Source organism: Leptopilina heterotoma, unplaced genomic scaffold (assembly GCF_015476425.1).
Source record: "Leptopilina heterotoma isolate Lh14 unplaced genomic scaffold, ASM1547642v1 Lhet_141, whole genome shotgun sequence".
Taxonomy (NCBI): domain Eukaryota; kingdom Metazoa; phylum Arthropoda; class Insecta; order Hymenoptera; family Figitidae; genus Leptopilina; species Leptopilina heterotoma.
In genome coordinates this window covers 875,284-901,496 of record NW_025110860.1, presented here as the reverse complement: position 1 = coordinate 901,496, position 26,213 = coordinate 875,284, and the positions used below count along the sequence as shown (strand labels likewise).

Genomic DNA, 26,213 nt, shown 5'->3' with positions numbered 1-26,213 from the left:
TTTTGTAAAGGTTTTAAATTAAAATCTTTGAAAATATGAATTTTTCATATTTTTAATTAAAAATTCTGTGAAACTATTTTTTTTCAAAAAGCTTAATCGAAATTTTTTATAATTATTTCAAGTTTTTATTTTCTAATGTATATTTAATTAAAGAATTTCCGAATAATCGAAATTTCACGTAAAATTGAATTGTAAACAAATGGATTCGAAAATTCCCATGAAGAACTTTATCAAAAATTATTAAAAATATTTGATTTAATTTAATTTTATTTAAAAATTGTAGAAAATAATAATTGAATAAAGATTGAATGATTATAAAACATGAAGATCCATTTCTTCATGTTTTACAATAATATTTTTATCATTTATTGAATTTCAAAAGGTTTGAATTTAGAATTTTTTAAACTCATAATTTACATGGAAAAATAATAATGATTAATTATTTATTTAAAATTGTAAAGTTATTGGTATTTTTGAATAATTTTACATTTAACGAAAATTGTAAATTAATGTAAATAGAATATTTTTTTGAGTATATAATAATTTTTAGAGTGAATCAGAATTTTCTTTACGGTTAAGGGAAAAAGTGAAAAAATTTTCTCTGAAAATGAGGGAAAAGTCAGGGAAAAACAAAATTAAATTTTTGTGGCAACTCTGATTTTATAAGTAACTTTTTGCTAATTCAGATTTAAAGAGTAAATTTACACTTTAAATACTAAATTTATTTTAATGTATGCAGTTTTAGTTTAAAACAGTAAATAATGTTAATTTTTTTTAAAAGTTAAATTTTGATATTGAAAGTGTGAGAAAATAATTTTTCTAAATTTAATTATATTGAAATTTGTTAGTATTCTTGTTAGAATTGAAAATTAATAATGAATTCGCACTCCTTGACCCGCATGAAAAATAACATTCGATTAAAGTTTCATGCTTTCATTTTGATTCACAGAGAAAATAAATATTTACTGAAATGTGAGAAACGATGCTTGGGAAACTCGGGATGAGTTCCAACCCTTGAAGCACAACTCCATACCTCAATTTAATGGATATTTACTTGAAGAAAGTACAGTTGATTAAATAGAATTCTTTAAGCTTAGGTCACTCACATTCTCCTTTTATTATTTTCTAATTCTTTAAACTCATCCTTTTTTCCCTTTTTTTCGGAAAATAAAAATTTCTTTGAAAATAGAGTACAATTTTATTTTTTTTTTCTATATAATTTTTTATTTTCTAAAATGAATTTTATTTTCATTCTGTAAAAAAAAAGAAAGTCAAGAGTGTGTGTATAAGTAAGATTTAAGATTATTTCTATTGCGATGGGGTTTGGTTTTTTTTTCTACTTAAGGGACGATCAAAAGGGATATGAAACGGATCGAAAATTTTTTTTCGAAAAACAAGAAAACCTTTTTCTGTCAAGAAATGTCGCTTTTTCGTCTTTTAAGTAATGTATAACCTGAAAGAGATGTAAAAAGTGTTTCTTGAAGGAAAAGGGAGATTTTTTTTTTCCTCCACCTATATAACTATATATTTTTATAGAAAAAAAAGTGGGTTAAAGACCTGAAAGAATGGAATTTTATGATTTTGTAAGAAAACTTTAGTACTTTGAACAGAATTATACGGTCGATGGAATGTTTTTTTAAGAATATGCAAAGCAATTTTCAAAACAAAAAAAAAATAATTTTTTTTTTGGCATTTATGATCGAATTTAGTACACAATAAAAATTAATTTTAGCGTCAGAGAAATATTTTTATGGAAAAATTTTAATAAAACAAAAATATATGTATTACGAATAGAACTCTTCAAGTTTTGTATAAACAAGAAAGTCGAGTTTTTAGCGTTGAAAATTTTTTTATGACAAAATGCATATATTTCTTTCTTCGACACAGTGGGAAATAAAATTCGTTTATAGTTTTAGCGCTGAGGGAGAAAGTTTATATTTATAAATTTTTAATTATGAAATAGAAAATTAAATGAAATTCTCTTTTCTGATTCCTGTCAATACAAATTTAAAACTAATTTGAAGAAAGAGAAAAAAACAAAATTTGTTTGTAAAATTTACTTTCTTTAAATAAAAAAATTTTTTTTTTTGAAATAAATCTTTTCTTCTGAGTGTGACATGTAGTAAATTTGAAATTTGTTTGATTAAATTTTATTTCGACTAATAACTGATACCAATTTTCTTCGCATCAAATTGCCAGTAGGTACACGTAGGAGAATTGAAAACGTGTCATGTAACGTACGCTTCAGGTGAAACGTTTAATATGAGATTATGTTTTGATAGAAAATGTTAGGTAATTGCTGTTGCGCACTTTACATAATATCCACATTGTTAACAATATTTGCTTATTAATTACAAACGTATAATTATATCTTAAATTTCATTTAATAAACTGTCAACTATAATTAAATTTAATTCTTTGGGATAAAACAGTTTTTTTGTGTCATAACAAAATTTTGTTCAATTCATTAAATATTTATTAATATTAATATTTATTAAATATTTCATTTGACTACACGAGAGACGTTTTACACCCCCTCAATTTTCTTTACATTTGACATTTATATCAAATTCCTATTATTCAGAAAATAATATCACCTGCAGCTTATTATTATAATCAATAATTACTGTTTAAAATTTTTTTTGTTACTCATACATATTTACTAACAATGAGTCAGTTTTTTTTTTTTTTTTTTGGGAAAAAAGGTCCGTAAAGTCAGTAATTTGATTGAAAAAAGACGAAAAGTTCGAAAATTGTACGAAAAAATTTGTAAAACTTTAGAGAAATTACAAATTATTGCAAAAATTCAATTATTTTCAAAAGTAATAAAATTCTCTGAAAAAATTTAATTATGTTCAAAAATTTTAAAAAATTCTCGTCAAAATTTCAATTTCTTTTAGAAATTATAAAATTCTTCTCTAAAATTCAATTATTTTCAAAAATTTTAATGAAATTCTTAACAAAATTTCAATTATTTTTAAAAATCTTAATAAAATTCTTTGCAAAATTTCAATTATTTTCATAAGTTTTAATAAAATTCTTAACAAAATTTCAAATTATTTTCAAAAATCTTAATAAAATTCTTTGCAAAATTTCAATTATTTTCATAAGTTTTAATAAAATTCTTAACAAAATTTCAATTATTTTGAAAAAATTTCCTCAATTCAATGATTTTCAATATCTACTATTTTAATCAAATTTTCCAAAAGAATTCAATTATTAAGAAAAATTTTAACAAAATTCTACGCAAACATTTAATTTTTTTCATAAAATAATAAAATTTCACAGGAATTCAATTATTTACAAATTTTTTTTTATAAATTTCTTCTAAATAATTAAATTATTTCCATAAATAATAAAATTTTTACAGGGATTCAATTATTTTGGTAAATAATAAAATTCTTCTTAAAAATTCAATTATTTTCATAAATAATAAAACTAATGTAGAATTTCAATTACTTTTAATACAATTTTAATGGAATTCTTCGAAAATTGTAATTATTTTTAAAACTTTTATTAAAATTCGTGTTAAGAATTCAATTATTGAAAAATTTGTATATAAATTTCTTTATGAGAATTGAATTTTAAGAAACATTCAATTATTCAATAAATTATTTTTTTATAATTAAATCATTTGAATTCTAATAGAAGCTTCTAATAATATTTGATTTGAAAATTAATTTCACTTAAAATTTTAGATTATAATTGAATATTAAAAGCATTATAGCGTGAATTTTTAGAAATAATTGAATTTTGAAAATGTTAAAATTTTAGAATATTAAAATCATTGAAAATTTTAATTTTTGACACTTTTAACTTAACAATTCTGTAGAAGAATTAATTTTTTTGAAAAAGTTTATTTCAATTTTACTTGAAATAATTTTTTTGAAGTTTTTATTTTCTAATGTTTATTTCATTGTAGAATTTTAGAATAATTTAAATTTTTGGTAAAATTGAATTGTAAACAAATGAATTTGAAAATTCTCAAAGAACTTCTTCAAAATTTATTATAAATAATGGATTTATAAAAAAAATTTAGTTAAAAACAGTAAAAAAAAAAAAAATTATTTTGGAGAAATCTCTTATTATATTAAGTTGAAGAACGACCGACCGACCGACCGACCGACCGACCCTAGCCGTATATATATGTATATCTTTTAAAAATAATATTAACACAAATGTATACATATTCACAATGTCACGCATGCGCAGTAGTGTTCTGTCAATGTTACGCATGCGCAGTAGTGTTCTGTCAATGTTACGCATGCGCAGTAGTGTTCTGTCAATGTTACGCATGCGCAGTAGTGCTCTATCACTGTTACGCATGCGCAGTAGTGTTCTGTCAATATTACACATGCGCAGTAGTGTTCTATCACTGTTACGCATGCGCAGTAGTGTTCTGTCAATATTACACATGCGCAGTAGTGTTCTGACAATATTACACATGCGCAGTAGTGTTCTGTCAATATTACACATGCGCAGTAGTGTTCTGTCAATATTACACATGCGCAGTAGTGTTCTGTCAATATTAGGCATGCGCAGTAGTGTTCTGTCAATATTACGCATGCGCAGTAGTGTTCTGTCAATATTACGCATGCGCAGTAGTGTTCTTTAAATATCAGGCATGCGCAGTAGTGTTCTATGAATATCAGGCATGCGCAGTAGTGTTCTATCAATGTCAGGCATGCGCACTATTGTTCTATGAATGTCAGGCATGCGCAGTAGTGTTCTATCAATGTGAGGAATGCGCAGTAGTGTTCTATGAATATCAGGCATGCGCAGTAGTGTTCTATGAATATCAAGCATGCGCGCATAACACTCACACATGTATACTCACACATATACACTAATCACATGTACATGTATACTCACACATGTTCATAAATTACATACACATGTATACTGCTCATATGCAGATATAAACTCCTACATATACACAAATCACATATATGTATAGATTTAATAAACGATTGATAATATAAATTGTTGAATTTTTTAAGGTTCGTTGATGCACGTAGTGTCTGTTGAAATTTTTTTAAATATACGTAAATACCTCACTCGCTAATGCTGCGCTGTCTGTGTTGTAATGGAACTTATTTATTTACTTGTGTATTTACTTATTTATTTCAGGGTTGCCACAAGACATCGATTTTAAAATTCCATGACTTTTCCAGGTTTTCCAGACCATTTCTTAAAAAATTCCAAACCAGAAATAAAATTGTTTTGGTATGTTTTTAGCTAATTACGACAAAAAGTATAAAATCCTTTAAGTAAATTGTTAACAAAATAAGTTATTAATTTTTAATTTCATTATTAACAAAAAATTAAGTTAAAATTTGTAAGGTTATTTGAGATACGCTCCGAAGAAAGATGAGGAGCAAATCTTTTTAAATTTAAAAATTTAGTTAAGTTTAGAATTTTTCACAATTATTAAACCAGTATTTTAAAAAGCATTTTAATAACATTTTATGAAACTGAAGTTACCTACGTTTATTCAATGACAATTTTTTCTTTGCTAATTATTTATTTTAATGTTAGAAGCCTTTTAAAAAATTTTAAAAGATCAAAGTCGGGGAAATTATTAATTTTGATTTTTTACACAGATTTTCGAAAAATCCATATATTATTTAAACAAAATTATTATTTCCTCACCTCATAAGCAATTTTTTCTTTTACAAATTATTTATTTTAATGTGACAAGTCATTTAAAAAAATTGTAAGAGGATCTAAGGAAGACAAGGAAATTAGTGATTTTTAATTATTTTTTCGTAGATTTTCCAAATATCCCGAAATTTTAACTAAATTATTATTTCCTTGCTTCAGAAGCAATTTTTTTCGATTGCAATTTTTTAAAGGGCTTCTTACATTAAAAAACAATTAGCAAAAGAAAAAATATTCATTGCATAAAAGTTGGTAGCTTCAGTTTCATAACATTTTGGGGTTTCTAAAATGTATTAATTTAAAAATTATTTAAAGGAAGATAGAGACCAAAAGAAACTAAAATTTAGAAATGCCATATTGATTTCAATTGTAAGCACTAAATTTAAAATCAAAAAGTTGTATGTCAACTTGAAAACTTGAAATTTTTACGACTCAAATACAAAAAATTGAGCTTTTAGTATCAGGCTTTATAAAATTCCCTGACAATTCCAGATTTTTCAGGTTTTCCATGAGTGAAAAAAAATTCCATGACAATTCCGGGTTTCCCAGGTTTTCCAGGTCCGTGGCAACCCTGTATTTGTTTGGCAGACATCAACAATAATTTTTTAAATGGATAATCAGTGAAAAATGACTTATATTTCTGTAAGTTAGTGTTTCACTTCGATCCGCGAATTTCATTTTTTCGAGCGATTATTTGGTTATCGTCTTTGGTTTTCAAACGATCATCTTGTTTATTCTTTTGTTAATTGTCAAATCGTATCGTCTAATTTTCTAATTGTCATCGACCGAACTTCTCGACTGCTTCTCGACTTTCCCATAACTGAAAAATAATACAATAATAACCTATTTTTTGAAAAAAATCGATATCCAAAAACATTTAAATTCTTTTTTATTAATTCTATTAAAAACTAAAATTAAATTCATTTTAGTGAATTAAAATTATTATATCAAGTTAAAAATTAATTCAAGGTGTCTAGTGAATTATTATTTTTAAATTCCCGGACCAAAAATAAATATTCCCGGATTGATTTTTTAAAACAGCAATTACTATAAAATTTAAATATTAATACTTTTAATAAACAAATTTTTAAGAAAATCAATTTTAAAAAGTCAATAGACATCTTTATTTAGAGAAATATATATAATATTACTTGTTATATATTACTTAATAAATCTATAACATTGTAATAGTTGGATCTAAATTTAAAATTAACCTACTTTTTTATTTTTCTATTAGTTGGGCTTTTTTGCGGAGTATTATTATTATTTTTAATTGTGTATTTAAAAAATAAAAATTAAAAATAATTATTTTTAATTTTTATTATTAAAAAAAAAAAGTTGTCTGTTCATTGAACAAGACCTACATGTCTTATAGTACACTGTAAAAATTTTTAAAAATTTTTCTAACAAAACTGTTAGAAATATTTCGAAAACCCTTACGAAAATGAGTTTTCTATACAGAATTCGATATTTTTCGAAAAATGTAGAATAATTTCAAAACTCTTAAGAAATATTTCGAAAAGTTGGTAAGAATAAGTGATTTTCGTAAAGTATAAGAAATTTTTCTAACTCTATTCGAATATTTTCTTCAAGAAGTAAGAAAAATAACAAAAGTTTTAGAAAATATTTCAACTTTTATTTCGAAATTGATTTTTCGAAAAAATTTAGATTTTTTTCTACTAAATTTCTATATTTTACTTAAAGACATTTCGAAAATTATCTTAATAATGTAGAAAAATTTCAATTTTTATTTCGAAATTGATTTTTCAAAAGAAGTTAGATATTTTCTATTTAATTTAAGAAAAACTTTTAATTTGTTTCATTGCTGTAAAAACCTTTTTATTTGCAAAAAAATTTACAATTTTTAATTGTAAATATATATTGTTATAATTATGTAGTAATTAATTAAATAATTAATTATTAATAATATTAATAATAATATTAATAATAATATTAATAATAATATTAATAATGAATATTAATAATAATATTAATAATAATAATAAATAATTAATTAATTAATAATTTAATTGTAATTAATTATTATTATTTTAATTAATTATTAAATTACTAATTATATAATATTGTTATTGTTTAATTTAAGAAAAACTTTTAATTTGTTTAATTGTTGCAAAAACCTTTTTATTTGTAAAAAAATTTACAATTAATATTAAATTAAATTACAATTTTTAATTTTAAATATATATTTTGTTATAAACGATTGAGTTTTATAAAATATTTTTGAATTTCACTTTTAATTTATCTGGTAAAATATTTTTTGCTCTTAAGCAAAGAAATAAAGTAATAAAACATCTAGAATGCTTAAAATATTTTCTCGTTTTCTAAAGATTTGTCACATCTGGTTTGTCTTAGGATGACCAGCTTTATAAGGGTTTCTTGTTGTAAGTCCCTATTTTATGAGTTTTCTAAACCCATTTTTTTTATAGATTTATTTAAACTGAAAGTAAGAGAATGTTTTTGGATTGAAATTTGGAGAGGAAATGTTTTTAACATTTTCTAAGGAATTTCTTTCAAAAAGCCTTTCAAGCGTCAGTTGCTTTTCAGTTTTTGCCGAAAACGTACTAAAATCGCGTGTGACAAAATAGTTTTCGAAGTTATTTTTACGTGTAATGATTTGTTAAGAAGGATTGTACCACTACAGGATTATTTAAAAAGGTAAATAATATTTTTAAATACATTTAACCTACGCTAAATATTAATAAGTAAATCTATAAAAAAAATTAATTTCAGGCATTGAAGTAAAAATTTAAGGGAAAGTGTCCCAAGTAGCACGTAACATTACTGTTATGTTACTGTAATATTACATTGTGACATTACAGTGACATTCCAGTAATATTAAAGTATTTCCGTCCCAAGGTAATATTACAAGTAATATTGCAATGCTATTACATGGTAATGTTACATTAATGTCATTGTAATGTTACAGTAATATTACATTAAGGTCACAGGAATGTTATAAAGAAAAATCGCAAAATTCCGTATAATATTAATTTTATAAATTTTTTGTAACATTATTTTTTGTGACATTACTGTAACATTACCATAAAATGTCACTGTAACATGTTATACATGTCACTGTAATGTTACATTATAATGTTACTAACTTTACATGTTACATTACAGTAACATTACGTGCTACTTAGGTGTTCTATTTTATTCTTTTTAATTAATATTAAAATTTTGTTTTAAATTAATTTCAGAATGCTCTTAGATATAAATCCTTCTACTAAAGGCAGTAAAAGACAAAGGAAAAACAAATTTCAGAAGATCAATGAAGAAGATTCACGTGCTATTAAATTAATAAATAACATTATAAAACATATAGATAGTAGTATCTAATTGTAAGATTTTTGAGAGCAATGCAATAGTTAATAGTATTATTAGTGTATTATTTGTGTGTATGTTTGTATGCTGTTAATGTGATGTGATTGTTTTATAATACTTAGTATATGATATAAATAAATGCAATTTTTCGACTTATTGTTTATCAAATAATAAATAAATATTATAAAATCAAAAATAAATTGAATAAACATAAAATAAAATATATATTCAAGCAGAATTTAAATATTCATTTTACCATTGCGTTATTAAAAAAATTAAAGTGGCATACAGAAACTTTTTTTATCAATTTATTAGAAATTAATGAAATTATGTTTTGACATTTTTTAAATACTTCAAAAGAATTAGAGTATTTTATAGAAATTTCTTTTAATTTTTGGTTAGAAAACAGTGTATTAATATTTAGAAATATTTATAATTTCTTAATTAGTAAAAATTTTAAGTTATTTTAAGTTATTAAAATTTCCACTTCATTTTTAGTTAGAAAAAAATTATACATATTTTAGAAATTTATTTAAATACGTTCCTAGTAAAATCGATATGAGTTTCGAAATTTTTCTTAATACTTTGTTCGAAAAAAGTCGAACAGATTACAGAAATTTTTCTCATCGTTTGGTTAGAAAAAAGTCGAAAAGAGATTCGAAATTTATCTAAACACGTTGCGGGAAAAATCGAACTGAGTTTCGAAATTTTTCTTAACACTTTCTTCGAAAAAATTCGAATAGGTTGAAGAAATTTTTCTCAACGTTTGGTTAGAAAAAAGTCGAACTAAGTTTCGAAATTTATCTAAACACGTTGCGGGAAAAATCGAACTGAGTTTCGAAATTTTTCTAAACACGTTGCGAGAAAAATCGCAATGAGTTTCGAAATTTTTCTTAACACTTTGTTCGAAAAAATGCAAATAGATTGAAGAAATTTTTCTCAACGTTCGGTTAGAAAAAAGTCGAAAGGAGTTTCGAAATTTATCTTAACACGTTGCGGAAAAAATCGAACTCAGTTTCGAAATTTTTCTTAACACCTTCTTCGAAAAAATTCGAAATAGATTTCGAAATATTTCGAAATTATTGTTTCGAAAAATTTCTAACCTTTGCGAAATAAAACTGGCAAACAGTTTTTCGAAAAATTTCGAAAAAAATTTTTACAGTGTATTTTGGCCCCCTGAATACGAATATGAAGTCAGAATTGCTCCATCACCCTCTGTTTTCTTTTAAATCGAAAAAACTACCCTTAAGTCTAAAATTCAAGAATTAAAGTAAAAAAAAATAAAAACACGGCTTTCTTCGGAGTAGAAGAATATATTTATGCGTTTTCTTCTTTCAACAACTCAAATAATGTCAAAATTGCTCCACCACCCCTACTTTTTTTTAAATCGAAGAAAGTACCTTTAAATCTAAAATTCAAGAACTAAAGTGAAAAAAAATGAAATAACCGGTTTTCTTCGGAGTAGAAGAATATATTTATGCGTTTTCTTCTTTCAACAACAAATAACGATAAATTAACTCTGATTCTGCTTTTTAGTTATGAGAACAAAAATAAAGGAACGTATGCTTTTGTCTAAAACTAATTGTTTTTATTGTTGTTAGTATACTCTGGGTTCATACTTAAAGGGGTAGTTTTTTCAATATAAATCAATAAGATGGTGATGAAGCAATGCTGATGCTTTTTTAAAAAGTACATAAATATATTCTTCTACTTTGGAAAAAACCTGTTATATCATTTTTTACTATAATTCTTGAATTTTAGATTTAAGGGCAGGGGGTGATGGAGCAATTTCGTCATTATTTCTAAATTGTTGAAAGAAAAAAACGCATAAATATATTTTTCGACTTCGCAAAAAAACTGGTTATTTCATTCTTTGACTTTAGTTCTTGAATTTTAGATTTAAGGGTAGTTTCTCCCATTTAAAAGAAACAGGGGTGGTGGAGCAATTTTGACATTATTTCTGAGAGGTTAAAGGAAGAAAACGCATAAATATATTCTTCTACTCCTAAGAAAACCGGTTATTTCATATTTTTTTACTTTAGTTCTTGAATTTTAGATTTAAGGGTAGTTTCTCCCATTTAAAAAAACAGGGGTGGTGGAGCAATTTTGACAATATTTCTGAGTGGTTGAAGGAAGAAAACGCATAAATATATTCTTCTACTTCGCAAAAAAGTGGTTATTTCATTCTTTGACTTTAGTTCTTGAATTTTAGATTTAAGGGTAGTTTCTCCTATTTAAAAAAACAGGGGTGGTGGAGCAATTTTGACATTATTTGAGTTGTTGAAAGAAGAAAACGCACAAATATATTCTTCTACTCCGAAGAAAGCCGTGTTTTTATTTTTTTTTACTTTAATTCTTGAATTTTAGACTTAAGGGTAGTTTTTTCGATTTAAAAAAAACAGAGGGTGCTGGAGCAATTCTGACTTCATATTCGTATTCAGGGGGCCAAAATACTATAAGACATGTAGGTCTTGTTCAATGAACAGACAACTTTTTTTTTGTGTGCCTGTGATTGTAATCATGCCTAAATTAAAAAAATTTAACATTTTTAGGTATAAAATAATTTTTTAATAAACATTAATAAAAATTTAGTTTTCTAAACATTATTCAAAAGTAGACGAAAGAACAAAGTTTTGTCCTCTTGATGTAATTTTTCTAAATTCAATAGATTAAGTTATAGATAATTAAAAATAAGTATACTTAGATTTCTTTGAATAATTTTTTAACACAATTAAATTTTTCAAATATGTCTACAATAGAAACCTTTTTGAATAGTTGAAATTGTGCAAAATTTAATTGAAAATAATTAATTTATTTCAAGTATTTTGTTACAATTTTTTGAAGAATTTTAATTGCAAATTTTGAAAATAATTGAATTACCAAAAATTTAAAAAAAATTTTTAAAGGTAAATTAGGATATAAGAATTATTTTAAGAAATTCAATTATTTTCGAAAAATAACATTATAATATTTTTAAAAACTAATATTATTAGAATTTTTTTATAGTAATTTTTTAAGATTTAATTATCTTCGAATAATGTAAATAAACATTTATGAAAATTTACTTCAATAAGACGAGCGAACATGACAGCTTGGTTATCAAAACAAAAAGAAAATCGTTTTTTGTTCGTTTCTCGGATCGTGTTGCTCGAATGAAACACTACTGTAAGTGTAATTTTCAACTGACTTTTAGTAAAATTATTTGTTTGACAGAAATTTACAATATTAATAAATAAATCACAATAAAATAATAATCAGTGAAGAATGACTGATATTTTAGTACTTTTCAACTGATTTTCAGTAAAATTCCACTGATTATGAATCCAAAGTCACTTTTTAAAAATACAAAATGGCGAATCCAGGATAGCGGACGAAAATGAAAGGTTTAGTAAGAGAATACGTAAAAATAACATTTCGTATAATGTACAATGACATTTTTTGTAAATGTCACTTCATAATTTTTGTCTTATTACACAATGATTTTAAATAAAATAATTTATATTTTTATAAATATTAATAATTTTTTACATTTTCTAACCACTATAAGGTTTTAATTTTGTAAATGTTCAAATTCTGGTTTAGAAAGAAAAATTTATATTATTATACAACTATATTGTCTAGACTTGCAAAAACCCAAAGTCTAGACTTTGTTGTAACAATATTGTTACAATATATATTGTAACAATATTGGTGACGGTGACATGCGTAAGAATACTGCAGTAAAAATTTCAAAAAAACACCCTGATCATTACCTACAGAAAATCCTATTAGTAAGAAAAGAATGGACGTATCTTCGCCCTTTTCTTACTAATTATTCAGAGAATCAGGCTAACATTCAAAATCTAACCTTCTAAGTTTAGTTATTTCAAAAAAATTATTTTATTGATGCAAATAAATATTTATTTTAATTAAAAACTATGCATTATTTAATCAAGTAATTTTTATAATTGATTTAAAGCAATATTTATTAAATTAAATTATTCTATTTAATTGACTTAAGTAATTTGTATTTGGTTCAAATAACTATTTAATAGATACCATAAATTAAAATATTTATGTCCAGTAAATATTTACTTAGTTCAAATAAAAAAAAAAATAAGTAAAAACTAATAAGTTTAAATACAACCGAACGAGCGTTAGCGAGTGAGGTATATGTTGCTAGTTATAAATTATTGCAGAAACTCAATTATTTTCATGAGTAATAAACAGAAATTAATTTAAGTATAAATAATAAAATTATTTTTAGGGATTCAATTATTTTCACAAATAATAAAACTCATCGCAGAATTTTAATTATTTTTAATACAAAAATTAATCAAATTTCTCGAAAAATGTAATTATTTTTAAAAATTTTATTAAAATACGTCAAAAGAATTTAATGATATAAAATTTTTTTTAAAAATTCTTTCCAATAATTTAATTATTTTTATAAATAATAAAATTCTTATTAGGAATTCAATTATTTTTAAAAATAATACAACTCTGCGCAGAGTTTCAATTATGTTAAATACAATTTTAATTGAATATCTCGAAAAATATTTAAAAATGTTTATTAAAATTCGTCGAAAGAATTCAATTATTAAAAAATTTGTTGATAAAATTCTTTAGGAAAATAAAATTATGATAAACATTTAATTAATTATTTATTTTTGCATTTAAATAATTGAATTCTCGTCGAATTTTTTTAACAAAAATTAATTCAAAAATTGATTTCAGATAAAATTTTAGATAATAATTGAATATTAAAAGCGTGAATTTTTAGAAATAATTGAATTCTTAAATTAATTTTTTTGCAAAAGTTTAATTGAATTTTTTTTATATTATTTGAAGTTTTTATTTTCTAATTCATATTTAATTGAAAAAGAATTTACGAATAATTGAAATTTCGTAAAATTGAATATTGTAAACAAATGAATTGGAAAATTGTCAAAGAACTTTTTCGAAAATTATTAAAAATTCAAGAAAAATTCTAGAAAATTTTTTTTACTGGAAAATAATAGTTGTTTATAATTTTGTTGAACAACTTTATGAATCTTAGTCAGCCGAAAGATTATGGACATTTCATACGCCCCTCGATAAAGTTAAATTTAAGTGAAATAAAATTTAAACTCTTAGTCATCAAAATATTTTTTTAAGAATAAAATTTTACATCTAAATGAAAAATTTCCGAAACAATATTAGGAAAAAATTGTAATATTCTTTTATTTATTTATTTTTTTTTCTTATAAATTGCAACAAGTGAAATTCTATTAAAATAAAGTAAGATATAATGTCTGAGATGTAATTATTATTCAACGTAACACTCGGTAGTTACATATCTGGAATTTAGATCAGTCGACGAACATTGAATGCCAATATATATGCGCGTATATTCCACGCAGGAAGAGACTAATATATATTGAAAAAAAAATCCAATCTGCCTAGAGTTCTGACCAATTTATTGCCTTTTGCCCTCATTTTTTTCCTTTATTACGAACCTCAGCAATGTTCCAATGTCACTTCATTTATAACTTATACATTCATATATAATTACACGATATATTCGCGAATAATACTTTGCCCTGTGAGTACAGTTGTAATTATTCGATTTTCTTTTCGTTTATTGCTGCCAATTAAAAAGTTTAAAAAATAAAAATGCTGAGACAGAGAGAAAATGTGCACAAAGTTCTAGACTCATAATGGTGGAATGAAAAGTGTAAAATTCTGTCATGAATATTATTTATGTTGCAGTTCTTTATTACTCTTTGAATTTTTATTAGTAAAAGTGTAAAAATTTATGATTAACATTTTTTATTATTCGAATTAGTATATCTATTTTATATTTCATTAAAGAAGCTTCTTTTCTACACTGGAATTTTTATATTAAAAACAATTTTGCTTAGAAAGAAAAATTAAGATTATAAGATATTAAAAAATTATATGGAAATATTTTATATTAACATTATATCATAGATGGCAATTTCTTGTCAGAAACAAGCAATTTTTAACGCAAATTGAAATATAGCTATGTAAATAAATAAAAGGATTACAAATTTTTAATAGTTAAAAATTAATTAAATTAAATTACAGTATAGTGAATTAAAAATGATGTTTTAATATTAAACAAAAATGGTATTATAACAAATGTCGCTTAAGAAAATTGAGAAAATATTTTTCATATTCTATATATATATATATATTAAAAAGCAAGGAAGTGTGGAAATTTAATAAAAATTTTTGTGTGAATTTAGAAATTCGTGCTGTTTTGTGTTTTATGAGATTCAGTGAAATAATCTGTCTATAGTCAGCCACAGCGCGTAAATATTATACGTATATCTAACTTCATAAAGAGGAACACGATGGCTGACTAAAGTCTTGTTTTTCTACTGAAACCTTATAAAGATGTCTAGCAGTATGTATGTATATATATCCTTATGTAAAGTATTATTTTCTTTTTCATTTAATAAAATTCCTTGTTCGGAATAATAAATGAAAAGCCATTTAATTATACTTGTTTGTTCCATTCTTCGAGATTCTAATATTAATATTATTATTTTTATTATTTTTATTATATTATATTTTTCATAAGTAATATTCTCGAAGAAAAAATGTTGATTTGGCCTTCAGTTCAGATCAAAAAATTAAATTACCAACTGAAGAAAATCACAGTAAATCGTGAGGTATTAAAAAGTGTTGCAGATTAAATTAACACCAAAAAAAATTTAAAACAATCAATTTTGGTGTTATTTTTTACAATGAATGAAATTTTAGTTCATTATTTTCAAAAATTTTTAACTACAATTTTACTTTTTCTCAATTATTTTTAATAATTTTCGAAAAAGTTCTTTGGCAATTTTCAAATCCATTTGTTTACAATATTCAATTTCACGAAATTTCAATTATTCCTAAATTCTTTAATTAAATGCATATTAGAAAATAAAAACTTCAAATAATATAAAAAAAATTCAATCAAACTTATTCTTAAAAAAATTAATTTCAAAATTCAATTATTTCCAAAAATTCACGCTATATTGCCTTTAATATTCAATTATAATCTAAAATTTTAACTGAAATTCATTTTTATTAAATCAAAATCAATTTTTATTAGAAAATTCTACAAGAATTTAATTATTTTAATGCAAAAGTAAATAATTTATTGAATAATTGAATGTTTCTCAAAATTCAATTCTCATAAAGAATTTTAGTAACAAATTTTTAAATAATTGAATTCTTTTGTCAAATTTTATTAAAACTTGCATGAACATAATTAGGTACTTTTTCAAGGAATTCAATTATAATTGTATGAAAAATAATTGAAACGTTGCTATGAATTTTATGAGAGTTTTCAAATTAATTCGTTTACAATTCAATTTTACAAAATTTCAATTATTCGGAAATTCTGCAATTAAATATATATTAGAAAAATAAAAACTTGAAATAATTTCAATAAAAATCCTATTAAACTTTTTAAAAAGAATTAATTCTACAGAATTTTTTGTCAAAAATATGAAAAATTAAGAATTTCAATGATTTTAGTTTGAAATTTTTTCAATGTTTAATTATTTCTAAAAATCTACGTTATAATGCTTTTAATATTTAATTATGATCTAAAATTTTAACTGAAATTCATTTTTAGAACCATTTTTATTAGTAAATTCTACGAGAATTCAATTATTTAAATACAAAAATAAATAATTTATTAATGTCATGTTTCTTGAAATTAAATTCTCATAAAAAATGTTATTAACAAACTTTTTAAATCATTAAATTCTGTGGATGAATTTTAATAAAAATTTTAAGAATAATTACATTTTTCGAGGAATTCGATTAAAATTGCATTAAAAATAATTGAAATTCTGCAATGAGTTTTATTATTTATGAAAATAATTGAATTCCTAAAAGAATTTTATTATTTATAAAAATAATTGAATCCCTGTAAAAATCTTATTATTTATGAAAATAATTGAATTATTGCGAAGAAATTTATAAAAAAAATTTGTAAATAATTGAATTCCTGTATAAAAATTTTTATTATTTATGAAAATAATTGAATGTTTGCGTAGAATTTTATTCAAATTTTTTTTAATAATGGAATTGTTTTGGGAAATTTTATTGAAACAGTAGATATTGAAAATCATTGAATTTTAGAAAACTTTTGAAAATAATTGAAATTTTGACAAGAATTTGATTAAAATTTTGTAAAATAATTGAATATCAGAGAAGAATTTTATTATTTATAAAGAGAATTGAAATTTTGACAAGAATTTTTTTAAACTTTTGAACACAATTGAATTTAGTAACTATGTTACTAATTTAGTTAGTAAGTTAGTAACTAACTTACTATTTTCCCTGGAGAAGCTAAATTCGTTGAATTTTTACAAATCGTTGACTTTGGTATTTTATTTAAAGTAAAATTTCATTCATTGTAGAAAATAACACCAAATTTGATTATTTTAATCCTTTCTGGTGTTAATTTAATCCTAGAGGGATTAAACTGTTGCAGATTATTTTAATCCATTTCTGGTGTTATTTTAACACTTCTCGTTTTACTATGATTCTATCAGGAATCGAACCCTGACTAACAATTTACAAATTCATTACCACAACATCTGAACTAAAACCTAAATTATTTTTTAGAAAATTCAAAATTATACAACATACGTCATTTTGAATTTTAATAATAAATTTTCTAAAAATTTTAATATCTCGGAATATTATACATCGATTTTTATGAAATTCACACATTTTCCTATTAAAAATATATACTTTAAAATGAAAATAAAGTTAATAAAAAAACTTCATTTTAATATAAAAAATTTTTTTTGATTATTTACTCCTTTCTGAAAAAAATTTTATTAACATATTTGGATTTCTTATGAATTCACCTTTACTTTCAAAAAAAAAAATTTACGGAGACTCAACTGGTTCCGAAGATATTGAAGCAATCTAAATTTTTTTTTAAATTAAAGGTGAATTCATAAGGAATCCAAATATGTAATAAAATTTTTTTCATAGTGGAGTTAATAATAAAAAAAATTTTAAAAATTTTTAATTGGTAAATTTCATAAAAATCGATGTACAATATTTCGAGATATTAAAAATTTTAGAAAATTAATATTAATATTCAAAATGACGTATTTTGTACAATTCAGAATTTTTAAAAAAATAATTTGTGAAAATTAAGTCTCATATAGTGTAGAACTACGATTCCATTAAGTTTCGTAAAAAATCGGTATATTCGAGAAATGTTTCCTATTTAATTGGGAAATAATTGTTTAATTAGAAAAAAATATGGATAAAAATATAAATAAATTTTTAAAAAAATATAAAAATTGTGATAAATTAAAAATGCGATTAACTTTTATAATTCGTGTGAGAATAGATTAAACGATATTAAGTAAACTATCATTGAAAAAATAATAAAACATATTTCTTGAATATTTAATTATCCTACCTTAGATTTTACTATGAGCATAAAAAACTACAGCTGCAATATTATCTACTTATTGGCTCGAAGAGCAAATAAAACTCTATATAGATAACTGAAGAATATTTTATGTATTTTTGGAAAATGTAGAAGTGTTTGAAATAAAAATTTATTTATACGTGGCGCTTTGTTAATTCCTAAACGTCTCATTCAGTTTCCGAAAATTACTAGTGAACAGAAAATGATTTACACCTGTATTTTACTTTGTGCATTCATTGTCCCAATCACGTACACAGTGAAGGTAGATATTTGTTTTTTAAATCATAATTTGACAATATGTACCATTCGACACTGAAAGATACTCCACGCAGCAAAAATTTTTAATTTATGTTTATGACCATTTTACATTCAATATTAACAATTCTTATAGTTTATAGAACCAAAAGTGTTTGTTCATAAAATAATTGTAAAATTTCTTCCATTAGGCCCAACAATATTTTACTGATCATGAAGCCAATGAAGGTATTCATAAATATTTTCTAAAATATCAGTCACACTTTTTTTTAAACATGATAAACATTTATCTTATAATAGACAATTATTTATTTGCAGTAAACGAACATTTTAATCAATTTTAAAAAAGTAAGAAGTATATTTACATATTCAAATTTTTCAGAATCTGATGGGGAAGTGATTTCGATTGAACATTCAATTCATAAAAGAAGTATTCCTGAACTTTCGCTCTATATAAAAAAACATAACTATGATAGAAAATTTATATTGCAGTCATCGCAAGGATTTTTTGCTGGTAAAAGTACAAAAGTCTGGGTAGCTAAAAAAAATGGCACCAAGTTTACATATATTCGACAAAAAGATGTAAGTTAGATCTGCTTTTTTCTGGTCCTAATTTTAAATTTACCAACTTGTATTTAAAATAATTATTAAAATATAATTCATAACATATATAGATTATGGAGAAATTGAACCTTACATTTTATCACGACCGAAAAACGAGGTCTGTAATAACTCATACAGTAAATGAAAAAGGTGTTTCAGAATTCGTAAGTAAAATATATTTAACTCCCGTTATGGTCTTTCTTAAAGCTACAGGTGTCTAAAAAAATTATCTTTTTAGAATGGTATTATTGATTCTGACAAAGTAATACGTTCGCTAAATAATGTCAAACGCTTTCGCCGTGATGTTTCATCAAAATCACAGTTGGAATCAGAAAACAATGGTTTCAAGAATTATCACGTACTTTTTAAACGAGAAGTATCTCCAACAAATAGCGGGAAATCTAATTATTCTCCAAATTCCGCACCTGATCATGACGATTTGAGAAATATTAACGAAACTCCAGTTATAGTATATCCAGAAATATTAATCTATGTAGATACAACAATTTTTCTGTAAGTTAAAGTTTAATTTTTAAATTCTATTACATACTAACTCTCCATTAGAGTTAGCAATAGAAATTTTTTCTCTTTTCAGACACTTTAATAGCAGTATCGAAAAAACTGTTGCTTATGTTTTAACATTTTGGAACACAGTAGATCTTTATTTTCGAGAAATGGATGATCCTTCAGTTCGTTTAAGTATAGCTGGAATTGTTGTGTGTGAGGTATTTTATTTTTACAACAAAAATAATTAATGACAAAAATTATCGATATCTTTTCCATCGTACTTTAAATAATTTTCTTTCTAACCGAAGGATCCAATAGAACCGATAGATGAATACATTCTTAATGACACGACTTTGTTTAGATTTACAAATTTTATGTTTAATCAAACTGATTTCAAATTCTCTATTGATTACGATATTGCTGTTTTTTTCGTTAATCCAAAGAAACCTCAGTCATACAGAGGTGAATTTTTTTAAATCATTTAAAATTATACTTAAGTACAGAATGTTTGTACCTATTAATAGAATTTAACAAAAAACTTTAAAGGATATGCATATAAAGACGTTTGTTTGACAATAGCACGAAACATATTCTCAGTTGCAATTATATGTGATGCAGGAAACTTTGATGGAATTTTTACAGGTGTACATGAAATAGGTCATGTGTAAGCATAGCATTGAAATTAATAATACTTAAATAAATTAATCAAATTATTATTACTCCAAAAAATATGGTTAATTTTTAATAGAATAATTTTTCATATTAGAATTTAATTTTGCTAGATTGGGAGCTCCTCATGATGATAACGAAAATATGACTGCAGAAAAGATAGAAAAATGTACTTTTAAGAAAGGTTTTGTTATGAGCTATCATAGAGTAAATGAAAATCAATTTTACTTTTCTCCATGTTCCAAAGAAAAAATGAAATTGAAATTGAGGTTAAATTCTTTATATTTACCCATTAAAGTAAAAAATGTGAATCGAATGAATTGTTTTTTTTAAATAACATATGCACATTGTAAACTAGTTCAGAGCAAGCTAAATGCGTTCAGAATAATCCAGCTGTTGGTAGAACTGATGATCAAATGCTATCAACTTTTTCTGGACAATACATGTCAGCAGATGAACAATGCATATTCTTAGGATATGAGAGAGCGCTTGTAAGTTATTGTTTAATATTGTTATAAGTGAAATTAGTTTTAAGAAAAGTTTAATAATTTAGGTTTATTTTTTAAAAGGTGTCTCCAAGAATTTGTGTACGATTAGAATGCGTCGAATATTTTGTAAAATTTAATGAAATTGAACCAGCACTTGAAGGAACTCCTTGTGACGTGGAAAGCGTGAGGAATTTATTGATATCAATTAATGTTTTTTGTAATTATAGTATAAACTCGACGGCTCAAATTTGTCTTCTATTTCTGACCTCATCTGACAATACTTTATACTTATTTACCATATTTTCACACTATAAATCTAACACATTTTATTCATCTTATAGGTCTGTTTAATGGGAAAGTGTGTAAAACTACAATCTGATAGAAATGACAGGAATTCAGATCTAAATGTATTATTTCCAAACCATTTTCTACCGTATAAGAGTAATAAATCTCTCGAGGAGCAATGTGATGAAAGGGGAATATCAAACGTTAAAAAAGTTATTTTAAATTTATTACAAATTTAATAATTTTATAATTTTAATAATTTTACAATAGTTATATGCATTCAACAAAACATGTTACAAACTTCTGAAAGTTGATTGAAAATTTATTCCAGGCTACTTTAAGTGGTTGTAGACTTAACTGTCAAGATATAGATAGTACGGGATTCATTTTAAATACATTTTATTATCCTGATGATGGAACTGTGTGTAATAATAACGGAGTAAGATAAATGTGAATTTTAAATTTTTTTTAAAATAAGGCTGTTAATATTGACAAATAAAATATTTTTAATTCTTTAGTATTGTCTAGATGGAATATGTTACGATGAAAATTACAAATTAGCTGAAATTCAGTGTATAAATTCTGGAGCATCAAGCTTTTTAAGAGTTAGTATTCTACAAATAATAATAATTCTTTTTTACGTCATTTAACGTAACTTTCATTTTCAGTTTCACACGATTCACACTGAAACTTTTGTTTTTACTTTCACAAATTTACATTTATATTTTCATTTTTGAAATGACGAATAACTTTTTAGAGTAAAGTGAGATTTTAAAATATTTAATTATAAAATGAGCAATATCATTGAAACAAATTTGATGCACTTTAGAGGAATTTCCTCTCGTATATTATTTGCCAATTATGGTTATAAACACTTAAACTATAAAAAGTGTTTTGTTCAAATATTAACCACCAAAGAATAAAAGTATTCTACATTCAAGTGGAATACTTTTGTTTTGAGATGATATTAGAAGATATTTCCGTTAATTATGAGATGACAGTTTTTAGGGTGTGAGAATTTTGAAAATGATTTTAAAAAAGAAGCACTTTTTACATTAAAATTTATTCGAATTTGTTTTTAAATCAATATTGTTAAACTAACACTTAAATAACTAAGTATATAAATACAATTATTTCAAATCTTTTGAGAATAATTTAAAAAATATTAAATTGTTGATATTTCAGAAGGCCTCAAAAGAATGTCACTTAGTCTGCAAAAAGATACATTACGAATTTCCTGATACATTCCATAACCAATCTTATAAAAAGTATGATACCATATCGATAACATTAGCTCAAGATGGATTTCCGTGCAATAAAAATGGAGTAAGACTTATGATTAAATATAAAATTTGTTACTGCAATGCATAAAAATTATAAGCAAAATAAAAAAGTTCCAATTTTAACACTTTTTCTCTTTTTCAGTACTGTAAAGATGGGCAATGTGTCAATGTGACAATTATGTCAACTACTGTCAGCACTATTGAAACAACTACTCCCTTAGATATATATAAATCTCCCCAAGAACGATGCAAAAATATTTCAATGACTTGGATTCTCGACGTTAGTATTAGAACAAATGTGAATTGAATATTCACATTTTCATTTATTTAATTTAATATTTTTATATTTCATTGTCTTCAATTTTTATTAGAATAAGTACAGGAGATTTAGAGCACCATTTTTCAATCCGCTGCTAATTTCAAGAAACTTGATAAAAACATTCAATTATTGTAAAATTCTTTAATTTGAAACTTTCTACGTGTAAGAATGTAAAGTTTCCGTGATCTAGCAAGTGTAACATCTCTACCATTGTTCCAACTCTTCCGGACTTACCTAAGTTTATTTATTTTCCTTGATTTTTAGTATAACGACGGATGTATAACTCATTGCAAAAATGAAGAAAATAACAAAATCGATGATAACTTAGTTGCTGAAAATGGATATCCTTGTGATTATAATGGAGTAAGGAACATTTTGACAAACATATATTAATTTGGTAACATAAAATTTCATTTGTTTTCTTCTTTAGACCTGTGAAGATGGAAACTGTATGAATATGACAATAGTGCCATCAACTACTCCTTCAGATAAATGGCATGGTTTTAAATCTCCTAGTGAACGATGTAATATGATTGGAATGACTCTGGTAGAGAATGTTAGTTTTGGAACAAAAAATAAATTCAATTTTGTGTGTTTATTTCAATATTTTCATTTTTTCCTCCGCTTTTTAGTATAACGAAGGATGTATAGCTTATTGCATAAATGAAACTAACAAACTTGATGATCGTTTAGTTGCTGAAAATGAATATCCTTGTGATAATGATGGAGTAAGTGGCATTTTACCAATATGTACAATTTGTCACGATTAACTTCGACTGTTTTCTTTTTAGATCTGTGATAATGGTATTTGCTTTAATATGACAATTATGACAAGTACTATTCGTTCAACTACTCCCGTAGAAAGACAGTACGGTGAATTTGAATCTCGTTTGAAACTATGTCTAAAAATTGGAATGTTTTTGTCGTATGATGTTAGTATTATAACGATATAATATTATAAAGTTTTCAAATAATCCTTTAATTTATTTTTTGACATTTTTAGCACGATAGAACTAAATGTACAATCGTGTGCACTAGCAGAAATGCGTTAAGTATCAAAGATATATTTAAAATAGATGAGAAAATTGTCTTTCAAAATTTAACCGCAGAAGATGGATATCCTTGCGAAACAGATGGAGTAACTAAAATTTTTTAATATTTTAATTTTGCGAATTTTAAAGATATTTACATTTTACACCATTGTTCATAACTCTTTTCACATTATATAAAAATAATTATCACCTACGCTAGATTCTTCTCTTATTGCTTTACAATTTTTCAGTATTGTTTAAATGGGAAATGTATTATTATTAAAAGTTCTCCAAAATTAAATATGACATCCACTAATTGGGCTACTGATGAACTGAGAGGAAAGTATTTAAATTAATGCACATTATGATTTTTAAAATATTATAACTAAATAATTTTCAAAAATAGTTTTTATAATCTCTATCCTGAGTGAAGAGATTCACGACAATACTTTTAGAAATTTCATGCAATAATTTCATAGTATTTCTGTAAATATTAGTTACCAATCTTTATAGGCAGAAATTTATTTACAATTTATATAAAAATATTTACAGTTTTTCCAAAAAAGAGAATTGAAATTAAGAAAAAAGTTTTTGACTCGATAAGTGAAGATCAAAATGTTGCTGATGGTTAGTATTGAAATAAATTCTTATATTAAAATTTGCAATATTTCGTGAAGAGAGCATAAGTTGATTTATTCTTATCTTTAGATTTCTCCAATGGCGATGAAGATATAAAAAGTTTTGCGAGTGACCTGGGAATTGAATTTTAGAATCGACTTTTTTGTGATTTTAATTCGAGGAGCTAAGAAAATTAATGTTTTAAATAAATATGAGATAATTTAATAATTTCCTAATAATAATTCAAAAATGTTGCAATATAGATTTAGTATTGTTTTCTTTTTAAATGATGGTACATGTAAATGATGATACATTATTAAAGAATAAATAGTTCAGTTTGTGTTTTAATAAATGCAGTTACTAAATTTGCAATGTTTACTTTTTACTCTTTTCTCTTTATTATTTATTTTCTTATATTTATTATTATTTTGTTTATTTTCTTGAAAAAATTAATAAATGATTATTTATATTCTTCTAAAAGAAAAATTAGACGAAATTATTTTTAATGAGAAGAATGTGAAGATGATTGTAAATTTTAATTAATTTTGTAGATTTCTATTTCTTACACCATTGATCAAATATTAAGTTAGATTAACATTTACGCTTATAATATTTTAACATTATTAAGTAAAACATATGTATACATCAAGCCAATATTGAATATTAATGAGTTTCAGGAGATTATCTCATTAGTTGGTAATTAGGTCAAATTGAAATTATCGGACCCAAAATGCAAATAATGTTCTAAATGAAATCTTTCGTGATTAATTTTATTAACGAGAAATTAAAAAGAATAATTCATTATTTAGAATAAAATCATAATTATAGTTGGGAAATTCTCGAAAGAAAACTGTAATTTAAAATTACATGTTTTTTAATTATTCACTGTGTATCCTCAAAAGAGATGAGTAAAATCAGCTCCTCTTGGTTCAAATAAAATTGTCTGTTAAAATCTCTAGGGAGTGAAATACGAACTTTTTTAATTCTATAGAGAGAAAAAATGCTAATTGTTTTTTCCTCATTTTATTCGTTCTATTGTACTTACCTTCTTCTGAAACATTTTTTATCTTCGGCTATTATTTAATATTAAATTTAATAAATTGTATATAAAAATACAATAAAGAAATAAAATATTTCGTATTTGGATGATGGAATAATATGGGTGATACTAGACCAATAACGGGTAATAATAATAACTCATTAAAAATTATTTTAATTAGTTGATATATTTAATATCATTACCTTCCCTTTATTTTGCTTCTCTACGGGTTTACAATCTACACGATATATAATAATCTCGGCTAATAACGACTTCTTTAATTTTTTTTTTTTTTGTTTTTCCCTGTATGCATCTTACTCATTTTTCTAGCTTTCATATTCTTCCACTATTAACGTCACTTACATAATTATCTGTATTGCGTAGATATAGAGCTGGTATAATTAATCACTAATTAATTATTACAGGTTTTTTTTTATCACAATTACGGTATTATCGTTTAGCCTGCGGTTTTGAGCGGCAAGCATTCAATCCGAGCGAATTCGATTTTTTTTTCTTTTTTTTTTAATACACTATGTACATGATTCTTATCACATGTAATTTCGTATAATTTACATAAAAAAAATCAAAATCTCGATAAAATAATTAGAGCTTTTTTTTTCTTGCATAATTAATTGGAAAATAACACGAAGAGTCGTTTATGTTTT

At 23.6% G+C, this 26,213-nt stretch overlaps 1 protein-coding gene across 3 annotated transcripts; it reads left to right on the top strand.

Moving 5' to 3' along the window:
• The first annotated feature begins 18,555 nt into the window (after window positions 1-18,555).
• Window positions 18,556-24,814, top strand: LOC122498051. 3 transcript variants are annotated; one of them, XM_043605574.1, is made up of 24 exons: window positions 18,556-18,713; window positions 18,898-18,934; window positions 19,089-19,288; window positions 19,381-19,473; window positions 19,548-19,822; window positions 19,905-20,034; window positions 20,125-20,278; window positions 20,435-20,480; window positions 20,599-20,754; window positions 20,844-20,976; window positions 21,055-21,156; window positions 21,315-21,470; window positions 21,590-21,697; window positions 21,777-21,863; window positions 22,444-22,584; window positions 22,684-22,821; window positions 23,125-23,223; window positions 23,291-23,416; window positions 23,493-23,588; window positions 23,652-23,792; window positions 23,864-23,998; window positions 24,143-24,230; window positions 24,444-24,518; window positions 24,600-24,812. In XM_043605574.1, exons 1-24 carry the CDS (start codon window positions 18,654-18,656, stop codon window positions 24,659-24,661), a joined length of 2,838 nt encoding a protein of 945 aa, XP_043461509.1. In that variant the 5' UTR covers window positions 18,556-18,653; the 3' UTR covers window positions 24,662-24,812. The 3 variants fall into 3 exon arrangements, with proteins under 3 accessions (XP_043461509.1, XP_043461508.1, XP_043461510.1); XM_043605573.1 differs by having other exon boundaries at window positions 20,363-20,480; window positions 24,600-24,809; XM_043605575.1 differs by lacking the exon at window positions 20,125-20,278 and having other exon boundaries at window positions 20,341-20,480; window positions 24,600-24,814.
• The last annotated feature ends 1,399 nt before the right edge of the window (window positions 24,815-26,213 follow it).

Bases quoted from the DNA above. Each gene is read 5' to 3' on its own strand.
- LOC122498051 (XM_043605573.1), top strand. From the start codon at position 18,654: ATGATTTACACCTGTATTTTACTTTGTGCATTCATTGTCCCAATCACG. The intron at 22,585-22,683 runs GTAAGACTTATG...TCTCTTTTTCAG, and splicing joins TTCCGTGCAATAAAAATGGA to TACTGTAAAGATGGGCAATG. The intron at 24,519-24,599 runs GTTAGTATTGAA...TCTTATCTTTAG, and splicing joins AGATCAAAATGTTGCTGATG to ATTTCTCCAATGGCGATGAA.